Source organism: Sceloporus undulatus, chromosome 1 (genome assembly GCF_019175285.1).
Source record: "Sceloporus undulatus isolate JIND9_A2432 ecotype Alabama chromosome 1, SceUnd_v1.1, whole genome shotgun sequence".
In the NCBI taxonomy this organism is placed as follows: Eukaryota; Metazoa; Chordata; class Lepidosauria; order Squamata; family Phrynosomatidae; genus Sceloporus; species Sceloporus undulatus.
Window position 1 is genome coordinate 5,251,667 of NC_056522.1, and position 12,113 is coordinate 5,263,779.

Genomic DNA, 12,113 nt, shown 5'->3' on the forward strand with positions numbered 1-12,113 from the left:
AATAATAATAATAATAATAATAATAATAATAATAATAATAATAATAATAAAACTTTTATTTGTATCCTGCTTTTCTGTGACGAGACAATCAAAGCAGCTCACAACACATTAAAATCCACATTTACAACATTGTGTCCCAAATTCCCCCCCCTTAAAACATTAAACATGCCTCACTACTAGCCATATGTCCCCAAATGATAAAAGTTTGGCCTCCAAAATGGAAATCATAAGAAAAGCAGCATCTGGTGAAAGAAAAAGTCATCCTCGAAGCATTTTGAAAGGTGGTTCCTGGAAGGTTCAGAATGTTTTTCTTTACTTATTCAAGGCTTACTTAACCTGGCTGTTTCATTTCACATGTGCATATTTCAGGGACATATATGTTAGTTTGGAATATCAGTATGCAAAGGCATCTTGTAGCACCTTTGAGACTAAGGGGCTCTACAGACTGGCACTTTGTGCCAGCATGTAGGAGGAGTCACAGCACAGTGTCCACATGCTGGACGCCATGACTCTACCCCATCACATCATAATGCCATGCCCCCTTCTAGATGGTGAGTGGCATCATGGCGCAGCCCTGGCACTGCATTTAGATGATGAAGCGCCAAAAGGGCATCAGGAAGCCGCACCGCTGCGGCTATGACACCCTTTAGAGGGCGCAAAAAGGAGCCTTTTTTCTGGCCCCTTTTTGTGCTCCCTAAAGGCTAGATTGGTGCCGCAGCATGCGGTTGCTGTGGTACCGATCTGACCATTAAAGGGGCAGCTGGATGCCACCCATCTGTCCATGCCCTAACTTTGTAGGTAAAGCTGTAGCATAAGCTTTCGTAGGCTTGGGCTAGTTCTTCAGATGCAAGGAAGTACAGTAAAGTACAGTAACATCCTAAATCCAACAAACAGCAATATCTTTATTAGGACATCCAAAATTCACAAAATACATGTTGCAACATATAATTTGTACATTTTGATAGGACTAATAAAGGTATTACTGTTTTGTGGATTTTGGATATTATTGCACTTCTGGTGCTACAAGATCCCTTTGCATACATGTACATAATATTAGTTTTGGATAAAAGGTTTGCTGAAACACACTGAACTGCTGAACTTTTTCTGTTAAAGAAGTAACACCTGGCAACACGTTTACTTGCCTAACCATGTGTATCTGTAATACACAGAATAATTGTTCTAAGATGAGGTGAAGCAGTTGGTGAGATTATGGTTTTTTGTGGGTTTTTCGGGCTATGTGGCCATGTTCTAGAACAGGGGTAGGCAACCTGCGGCCCGGCGAGGCCTTGGGACTGGCCCCAGCCCGGTCCTGCCTCCGATTGCCGCTGGGGCCTTTGGCCTCTCGCGCGCAGGGGCAAGGGGGGCAATTGTCTATAGACGCCTCAGAAACATGCATTTATATTAACATTTAAAAAAAAATCAGCAAATTTTTTTGTGTGTCCTCCACTTTTTTTAAAAAAGTGTCCACCATTTGAAAATGTTGTCTTACATTTGTCCCAGTTTATTTATTTATTTAAACGCTTTTAAAAATATTTAATTATTTATTTTTTGGCTTTGGCCCCCCAGTTGTCTGAGGGACAGCAACCCGGCCCCCGGCTCAAAAAGGTTGCCTATCCCTGTTCTAGAACATGGCCACATAGCCTGAAAAACCCACAAAAACCATGGATGCCGGCCATGAAAGCTTTCAATTTCACATTGGTGAGATTAGTCTGTCATCGTGGCCTGTTTCGATGTACTTCCTAAAGAGAGCAGCAAAAGCCAAGTATAGTATGTACATGAAGGACATTTGGGATGTAAGAAATGAGAAAAATAAGCCATTCATTCATTTTTTAAAAGGGGGAAAAACAGAAGAATAGAACAGATCAGATTTCAGGAGCTTCAGCTGGTCACGGGTGAGACCAAAAGCTGGGAATTAGAACCAAAGGCAACTAGCAAGAAGAGCCTGGGAAATTTAAGGGCTTGACAGCCTGCCCTTTGTAGTGCCGGACTGGGGCCATGGCAACTACATGCCGCAGCCTGATCTCTCCTTTCCGTGGTGCAAAAAGGAGCTGCAAAAAGTAGCTCCTTTTTGTGCCTTGGAAAGGACGCCATAACTGCCAGCGCATGGCACTGGATCATGGAGACACAGTGCCAGAAGAGCGCCATGATGCTGCATGCTGTGTGGAGCAGTGTGTGGCATCACGCTGGTCTGAGGACAGTGTAACTTCCAGTTGGCGGGGTAGAGAGGGGTTTTGGAGCTGCAATCCTGAGATGTAACTGAGTAAAACACAGAAGATCTAGCAAGAACAGGCTAATAGAGAAGTGTTCAATTATTTTTCTCTGTCTAGGAGGACCTAACAGCTAGTCTGGGTGGGCAATATTCACCCAAAGAAAGATGCTCAAATGCCAGGTCTTGTGTTGATGACCTGAGGGCAGCCTTGCTCAAAGCTGGTGGCTCCCTATTCTAGCCTACAGTGGACAACACCTAAACCTACTGTCTCCAAAATGAATCCCCGCACCCACCGTAGACAGGCAGAGGAGGCTCTGTTTCATGTTCAGAAGAGTCAGGTCCTTCTCAGTTGAAATACAAGAGCTTTGGAACTCTCTGTTGCTCAGGTCTTGCAAACTCAGGGCTGTGGTGTCCTTGATTGAGTCTATCCATCTGTATGTGGCCCTCTTTTCCAACTGCCTTCTAATTTGCCAAACATGGGCGCGAGACACACTGCCCAAAAGCGGTGTGCCGGTGCTGAAACTAGGGTTCCAGAGCGCATGGCAACCACACACTCCGGAACCCTAGTCCGTACGGGCGTTGTCATCATGGTGGCATCCTCTCCACACGGGTGCTGCCATGACGATGTTGTGCAGAGCCTGCACGTCGCTGTGTTGTGTACGTCATGAGTGCGCCAATAGCGCACTCATGATGTATGCAATGTGCCACAAAAAGAACCTGGAAGAACTGAGTTCTTTTTACTGTGGAGGGACGCCATGAAGTTTAGTGGCTGCGGTGTCCTTCCGCAGTTAAAATGGGTGAGTGCAGATTGCCGTTTCGGGGCGATCTGTACCTCTCCCATGGTTGCCTTTTCTAATGAATTATGTCTTCTCATGAAATGTCCAAAACACTTCCTTAGACACTCTTGAATTGTTCTGAGCTGTCAAACAGTCTTTGCCAGGAGACTTTGTCGCCCCGTTTTCCTATGCGTCCCAATTATGATAGCCCAGTTCTGAACCCAACTAGCCAGAGACATTTACCTTTACCAGTGAGCCAGAGACCTTTGCCAAGAGACTTTTATCAAGCTCTCCCTCTTCCTGTAGCAACAATCTGAGTTTAGAAATGGCCCAGCTTTGGCCCAGAAAGGATCGAACGAGATCCAAGGAAAGGTACATTGGAATGATCTGTTAAATTTATTAAATTTAATATATTTCTTGATCCATTACACATACCTATTAATTTATTTTATGGGTGATGTGTCTGACAAATGGTAACCTCTCAGTCTGCTCCCTTTTAAAAAATTGTCTAGAGATATTTTTTTAAGTTGTGTTGTTATGTGTCTTTGCCACTGTATCCCTAAGGCTGAGAAAGCCCAGGGTCCCTCAGTGAGTCACTGAGAGGTATTTAAACCCTGGTCTCCCCGAGTCCTAGTCCAAGACTCAAGCCATTACACTATGCTAGCTCCCTAGACATGTATGTGTAGAGGTTTCCTATTTAGGTCCCCTTTGTCTCCTTCTCAAAAATATATCTATGTTTTGCAAAGCTTCTTTGAAAGCCTTTGACAAGAGATTCCAGTACAGATCAGTCAACATACCCTTTTTGGAGAAGAAGGAGACAGAAGGTACGTGGGCAAGATATACCAAACCCTGGTAAATCTGAGTATCTGGCGCACTACTATCCCCTTTTGACTTGTAACATACTGTTCGGAATAGCAGAAACCATTTACTAAGCCCCTCTTAGCCAGTTTATCACATCTCCTTTCTGATTCACAGCCAAAACATTCTCCACCATTCATACGTTCATCCATCCTCTCTGGCCTTGAGTAATATCTTGCCTCCTGCCTTTGTCTCCTAACAACCATCATTAAACCTGGACTTGTCACTCATCAGCATACTCACAAGTTTTGCACTTTATTCATACAATCTGATTATAAAGGTCCTTCCTGGGCATCTGTTCACTCCATGCATCTGAGGAAGTAGACCAAGTCTACAAAAGCTTATGCTACAACTTCTTCCGCCCGGATAATCTCAAAGGAGCTACAAGATCCTTTTTTATACTGATATTCCAGACCAACACAGCTATGTCTCTAAATTCTACCCCCATCTGTGCTAATGGTTTAATTTGCTCTTCTATGTTCAGGGGGACACATACCTGTAAATGACAGTTGTTGTTATGTGGCTTTATGCTGCTTTTGACTTATGGAGATTCCAAGGCAAACTATCATAGCGCTTTCTTGGCAAGATTTATTCAGAGGAGGGTTGCCATTGCCTTCCCCTGAAACTGAGACCATGTGACTGAGGGAGAATAACCAGCTTGGATTCAGACTGTTTGAAAGACCATATCATATATATGAGTCGAACTGAGTTTTAAGATCTTTGGAGAAGGACTTTCTCTTGATCTCACCACCATCTGAGAAAGTAGGACGTCTATGAAAGCGGTTGCCTTCCAGCTCCAAGCAGTCTTGGATGAAACCGATTATCTGGACCCATTTCAAACTGGCTTCAGGGCGGGCTATGGAGTTGAGATTGCCATGGTCGCCTTAGTCGATGATCTCCGTCTGGGCATTGACAGGGGAAGTGTGTCCTTGTTAGTGCTCTTGGACATCTCAGCAGCTTTCGATACCATTGACCATGGTATCCTTCTGGAACGTCTGAGGGAGTTGGGTATCGGGGGCACTGCGCTCCAGTGGTTCTGTTCCTAACCTCTCGGGCAGATTCCAGATGGTGCAGCTGGGGGACATTTGCTCCTCTAAGAGGGAACTGACATCCAGTGTCCCTCAAGGAGCTATTTTGTCCCCCATGCTAATTAACATTTACATGAAACTGCTGGGAGAGATCATCCGGAGACACGGGGCGCGGTGTTATCAGTACGCTGATGACACCCAGATATGTTTCTCTGTGTTGCCGACTGCTGCAGTGTCTAAGGTTGGTGTCTCTCCTCTAAATGCCTGCTTAGAGTCAGTAATGGGCTGGATGAGGAAAAACAAACTCAGCTTGAATCCAGAGAAAACGGAAGTACTAGTGATAGCTTCCCCAGGCCCGGGGAAGGAAATTTGTCCACCTGTCCTGAAGGGGGTCACACTTCCCCTGAAGGACTCAATTCACAGTTTGGGAGTGCTTCTGGACTCGTCCCTGCAATTGTCATCCCAAGTTGATGCGACGGTCAGAAGCACTTGTTATCAACTTTGGTTGATACGCCAACTGCGACCCTACCTGGGCCAAAGGGAACTTGAAACGGTGGTACATGCTCTGGTAACCTCTCGTTTGGATTTCTGTAATGCGCTCTACATGGGGCAACCCTTGTACCAAACTCGGAAGCTTCAATTAGTACAAAACATGGCCGCCAGATTGGTCACCGGTCGTTCCAGGTTTGACCACATAACACCAATCTTAAAAGATCTTCACTGGCTGCCTATTCGCTTCTGAGCACAATACAAGCTGTTGGTAATTACCTATAAAGCCCTACATGGCTTGGGCCTGAGTTACTTGTAGGAATGCATCTCCCCATATAATCCGCCCTGCACTCTCAGAACAACCGGGAAGAACTTGCTCGAAGTCCCTACTTCGAGATATGTTACTACTTCTCAGAGGGCCTTTTCAGTAATGGCCCCCAAGCATTGGAATAGTCTTCCCGAGGAGCTCCGTCTCATTACCTCCCTTGAACTGTTTAAAAAGAGACTCAAAACCTTTCTCTTTAACCAAGCATTCCCCCATGTTCACTGAAGTTATGTTCAATACCCTTTTCTTCCTCTCACTTACATACACCTATGAATTGGATTTTAATTGTATATTGTAATTAATGTAATTTGGTTTTAATTTTATGTTGTTTTAATAATTTTACTATGTACACCGCTTTGATCACTGCGGAAAAGCGGTATAGAAATAAATTTTAATATTTTATTATTATGCTACAACTTCTTTGGTACAGTTGGTCCCAAAGGTGCTATAAATCCCTTTGCACTTGGAAGTTTTTCCTCTCTGAACAAACACATCTTTAAGTCTATCATCTCTCTATCATCTCCTCCTAGAAACTAGTACCAGGGACAGCTCATGGACTGAGAGCATGGGCTCCGCTCTTCAACCACAGAAGCCCTCAGAGTGGCTTATAAATTGTTAATTTGGCAGTTCCCTACCCTCAGGTTTACAATCTGAATGAGGCACAACACAGAAGGAAATTTTGTGTTACTTTTGCATTACTTTTTTGCATTACTTCCTCCCACTTTGATCAAAGCCAGCTTTAAGGAACGGTGTTGCCTTCAATTTTGTTATCTCTTTTGCTTGTTTTGCACGTAGTTAACTGTTTGACATTGTGAGCCGAGTCCCTGCCTAGAAACTCTACAGTGATATTTTCAAGTTCCTGATGCAATTGTTGTGTATGTTCTGATCCCTATGGCTTCAGTAACACCCATCAAGCCTGGGAAATAGCTCTGTTATGACTCTAAGTCCCTGGGTTAGAGTCTGCCAAGGCCTGTTTACTGCCAAGATCAACAGAGTTCAATATACACGTCTGGAGTGCACACCTGGTAGCAACATTTCAAACAATCTGACAAATGATGTTCTTCACACCCGCAGCATTGGATAGCTCAACAATTAGCAGCTTCTCCAATGGTGAAAATTAATTTGCTAGTTCGTTCTAAATTTGTAACAACAGCTGTGGCTATAACCTATCTATGAATCACAGGAGCACGAGAAGGAAGAACCAGATTCCAAAAATGAAAGGCAAGAAAAGGAAAGGAAATAGCACTGGCTTTTATGAATGTAAATAACAGGGAAACAGCCAGTTTGTTCATCACTGCTAAAAGCTCTAACAATCTGCAGGGAATACATATACTATAGGCAACTGAGGACAAAGTCCATTTTTTAAAAAAAACCCTTGAATACACACCACAGTTTAAATGAAGAAAAACTAATTTAGGTCATAGAATTTTAACTGCAGTTAAGACTGTTAGGAAAAATACAGCAAATTAGCTGCAAGGATGCTGAGTGAGAACACATGAGCCTGATAAATAAAAATCCAGGGACATAATCTGCTTTAAAACTACTGAAATCTGGAGTCTTCTATGGCTTCACTGGAATTCACTGTTCTCTCCCCCCCCCCCCCGACACACACATTATTTACTTCCAAAGAATTTTGGGTTTACCCAGACAGCAGAAAGCATACCTTACACATCAACTCTGGTTGAGATCCTACATCTTGCTTGTATACAGAATTAATGCAGTTTGACAGAATTACAGCAGAATTAATGTAGTTTGACACTGCTTTAACTTTGTTGTTGTTTGCCTTCAACTCATTTCCAACTTGTGGCAATCCTTTCCGGACACCAGTTCTCAGAATCCCAGAGACAGCCATGTTGGCTGAAGGGATTCTAGGACATGCTATCCAATAAATAAATTAATAAATAAAGTGCAGGCGGGACGACGTTCCTAAATTCTATAAAGTCTGTATCAGTGCTTCCCAAACTTTGGTCCTCCAGATGTTATGGACTTCATTTCCCAGAATTCCTGACTGCTAGCCAAGCTAGCTAGGGCTTCTGGGAGCTGAAGTCCAAAATACCTGGAGGACCAAAGTTTGAGAATCGCTGGTCTACATAAAAGAACATGGCTGGAGGTGTCCATATATATGGGCTGCCAATTAGGGAGTTAAATCTTCATAAATGTTATTCCCATAGGCAGGAATGAATTATTTTACTATTTTTTTCTCCCTGATGCATTCAAAATTGGAATCTTATTGGCCTAAATCTTGTTGTGACAGTATTATGCAAAGGATCAGTTCTTGGATTTTTCACGTATAGTCTGGAACACAATTTCTTTCACCAGAAATGAACAACAAAATGTTCTCTCTCGGCATTTTCTAGGTTCTCCAGCACAATTCTTTGGTATGTTTTCACCAGAGGATGCTGGAGGACATAGAGATTCCTATAGGGAACACTTCTCAGCATTTTCTAGGTCCTCTAATGCAATTCTACAGTCAACCTCCCACAGAATCATACCACAGAATTGTGCTAGAAGGCCTAGAAAATGCCTAGAGTGAACATGATTTTTCTGATGAGTGTAACTGAACCCTTGTTCTACGAACCCATATAAATATGCAGTCCTAGTGTACTCCTATTATTGTTTACTCACTGAATCACTGGGATTTGCCTATAGGCTGATTCACCATTCATAACTGATTGATTAGGTTTACTCTATTTGGGATTAACTATCAGAAGCCAGCTATTCTGGTTAAAGAGAACACATGTCATTTTTTTTCTGTACAGAAAACAACATTTTCTGTACAGAAAACAACATTTTCTGCTCAGAAAACAATGTTTTCTGGGCAGGAAACCTGATTTCCATGTAGGAAATATCTTTTAACTGCTCCCACCCATTTTTCTGCATACAGTAATTTCTGAATTGCACAGATTCTCACCCATCCAGGATTTTTCTTGTTATGGTTTCTCAACATTCAGAAAATCTATTTTTTGTCTAACATAATTATTCTTTCCACTTACTACCAAGTTTGGCCACACAAAGTTTACAGACTCCTCGCCTCCCCACCACTCCACTCTTTTCCAGACACCGTTCAGCCATCAAGTGCAGGAAAAAGGAGAAACAAGTCTGGCTCTGGAGGAGAGCAAGGAAGAACATTAACAAAACGTGTGTGAAGATTTTAAACTGGCTGAGCGACAGACAGGAAACGGCAGGATCCGCGGCGGGAGCCTTGTCAAAACAGGACTCCTTGGCAGCAAAGTCGTCCACTTAGTGAACGAACAAGAGCAGACGACTCAATCTCATTATGCCAGTTCCATTCCAAAACCGTGCGTATTTTTTTCCTCCTTCCTCTCTCCAAAGGTACAACTTGCATCTCTCAAAAGCACTTACTGTATTAATGAGAGAGGCAAAGGCACATCGTAAAAAATCTGAACTGCTAGTTTTATGCCAGAAAGAAAGAGAGAATGAGAGCGAGAGTCAAAGCAGTTACCTCTGTTCCAGGAATCGCAGAGCAATTTCCCACTTGGGGGTTATGAGTCAGATTATAAAGCAAGCAAAGCACAACCCCACTGCTCACCCTGGATACCTACCAAGGTTGCTGCAGAATTCACCCACCATGCCATCTGGATTGGCGGTGGGAATCTGGGTGAGTCCGGTCAGGATGAGAACGTCGCTGTTCTTGAGGGAAGCTTGGTCCATGGGCTGAAAAAGATGGTGTCCAAAAGACAGATTCTGTTAGATGAGAACATCAGAACCACTTTCGATCGATCAGAGTAAACACCTCTTTAGTCCAGCTTTCTGCTCTCCAAGGGGTCAACTCTTGTGAGCATGGACCCTGTCACTAAGCAGTTGGCCTTTAGAATTGGTTTTTTTTCACATCATGGTTAAATCTTAACAGCTGTCCAGTGTCATAAATGAATTAATCTGTATTTAGAAGACCTCACTAGATAGTTTTGCTTTAGCTTGGAAGTTTAAGACTGGGAAAAGACACGGAACTTGGAATGCAACAGGAAAGTCAATGTTTCTTTTTGTAACCTTCTTGGACATTTCTGATAACTATTGGGATAGGAGATGGGTCATGCCTATGTACTTCAATTTCCTTTGTTTGCTTCTATGCTATTTAATCCTTGGGAATCCATTTTCCATGGGCCTTGGCTTGGGATGAATGCACCCCAGCTCAGGAACTCCATAAGCCACCTATGGGGATGTTGAATATCAGCCATGGGACAGACTTGGGTAAAATTTGTTGTTTACAGACCCAATAATCACTTTAGATCAGGCCAAAGACCTCTCTAGTCCAGCATCCTGTTCTTCAGTGACCAACCAAATGCTAAACTGTGAAACCTACAATCATGACATGAGAGAAAAATGTAGCTTCCTACAGTTCTGGGACCAAAACTGAAAAAGTCATAATTAATGACAGCAGGTGGTTTACATAGCTTTAATGTAGATGATGAAGAAAGTGAAATAGTTAAAGATTTTCCATACACTGGAACAGTTATTAATGAGAGACTGCAATCAGAAGAAGACTTGAAAGGGCAGCTATGAAAGAACTAGACATGATGATTAAGTATAAAGATACTTCACTGAATACTAAAGTTACGATTGTCCATGCTTTGTCTTTCCAATTTCTATGTATCGTGAAAGCTGGCCAGTGAAGATAGCTGATAATTTCATTATCTTGGATCATGAGTTTTATAGGTCTATAGCAGGGGTAGGCAACCTTTTTGAACCGGGGGCCGGGTTGCTGTCCCTCAGACAACTGGGGGGGCAAAGCCAAAAAATAAATAATTAAATATATTTTTAAAAATGAATTAAATAAATAAATAAACCAGGACAAATGTAGGCCAAAATTTTCAAATGGAGGACACTTTTTTTAAAAATGGAGGACACATGAAAAATTTTGCTGATTTTTAAAAAAATGTTAATATAAATGCACATTTCTGAGGCTTCTATAAACAATTGCCCCCTTGCCCACTGCTTGCCCCCCCTTGCCCGCCTCCTCCTGATAAGCCAAAGGCCCCACGCCCTCACGCGAGAGTCAAAGGCTCCGGCAGCAATCGGCGGCAGGACCAGGCTGGGGCCGGTCCCAAGGCCTTGCCGGGCCACATCCGGCCCGCGGGCCGTAGGTTGCCTACCCCTGGTCTATAGACAGAGGGAGAACAGTGTCACTCTGGTTCACTTGCTCTACATCATATGCAGTTTTATACACTTCTTTAATGACTCGCCCATCTCACTCCATTTACTTAGCTTTATTTCAAGCTAAACAGTCCCACATGGGGGTGTCGCTCCAGTCCCTTGGTTTTCTTTCTGTGTATTAACAGCTTAGGCTGAACACAGGAATGGGGTGTCATTGCTAAAAACAAAAACAGTCCAAAAACAATTCTAGAATCCAGTTTTGAAATAGTTAAAACAGCAATTTCAAATACTGAATGTCAAGTGGAACAGCACTGTTGTGGCTGTCCAGGAGAAGCTTGAAAGACATGGAACCTAACTTCCATGTGTAGGGAGGTATGCAGTTGAGGTGTTGCTACAGAGGAAGCCCTGTTACATGTACCCATCAATCTAACTTCACAAGTTAGGGACATGGTTTTGGGACATGCAGGAGGTCTTCATCTGATGATCTCACATTTCTGGCAGGCTCATATGAGAGGAGGTGGTTTTTCAGATATCCTGGACTAGGTCATTTAGGGCTTCATAAGTCAAGAAGCACCTTGAATTAAGTTTGGAAGCAAACTGGAAGCCAGTGCAGTTCTCGCAAGACCAGTGTTATATGGTCTTTAAAATGCACACTTGACACCAGTCTAACTGCTGCATTTTGCACTAGCTGCAGCTTCCAAACACTTTTCAAAAGCACTACACACAGAGTGCCTTATAGCAGTTTAATCAAGAAGTAATTGAGGCATGAATCATTATGGCCAGATCTGCCTTCCGCAAGAAAGGGTGCAGCTGGCACATCAACAGAAGGTGGGCAAAGATGCTCCTAGCCATCTGGCTTTCCAGGAGTAGTGTTGGGTCAAAGAGTACCCCAAAGCTACAAACCTGATCTTTCAGAGGAAGAGCAAACCTACCCAGAACAGGGTGTGAACCCAATCTGAGGTTGGCATATTTATTAAACAGAAATCGAATATAACATCACAGATTACTTATTTAATACATCTATATCCTGATTCACACTGACTCAAACTCACACGGCTCACTCTGTCTCTCACTCATATCCAAACTAACTCAGTGGCACAACAGCTCTGTACATGGTAGCCTCACTTTGCTAGAATGGCTAACACATGTTGTGTGTCAAGTCATTTCCGACTTATTGTGATCCCCAAGGAGAACCTATCATAGGGTTTTCTTGGCAAGATTTGTTCAGAGGAGGTCAGTGGGTTTCATGGCTGAGCTGGGAATTGAACACTAGTTTCCAAAGTCATAGTCCAGCACTCAAACCACTATGTTACACT

The 12,113-nt window shown here is 43.1% G+C and overlaps 1 protein-coding gene across 1 annotated transcript in view; it reads right to left on the reverse strand.

Annotated features, from left to right (window-relative positions):
* The window catches only part of INTS9 (integrator complex subunit 9), a 102,262-nt gene that overhangs the window by 32,932 nt on the left and 57,217 nt on the right, over positions 1 to 12,113 (reverse strand). The window contains exon 9 of the mRNA XM_042446461.1: positions 9,249 to 9,360. Within this exon, the coding sequence (XP_042302395.1) occupies positions 9,249 to 9,360 (112 nt within the window). The remainder of the gene's footprint in view (positions 1 to 9,248; positions 9,361 to 12,113) is intronic.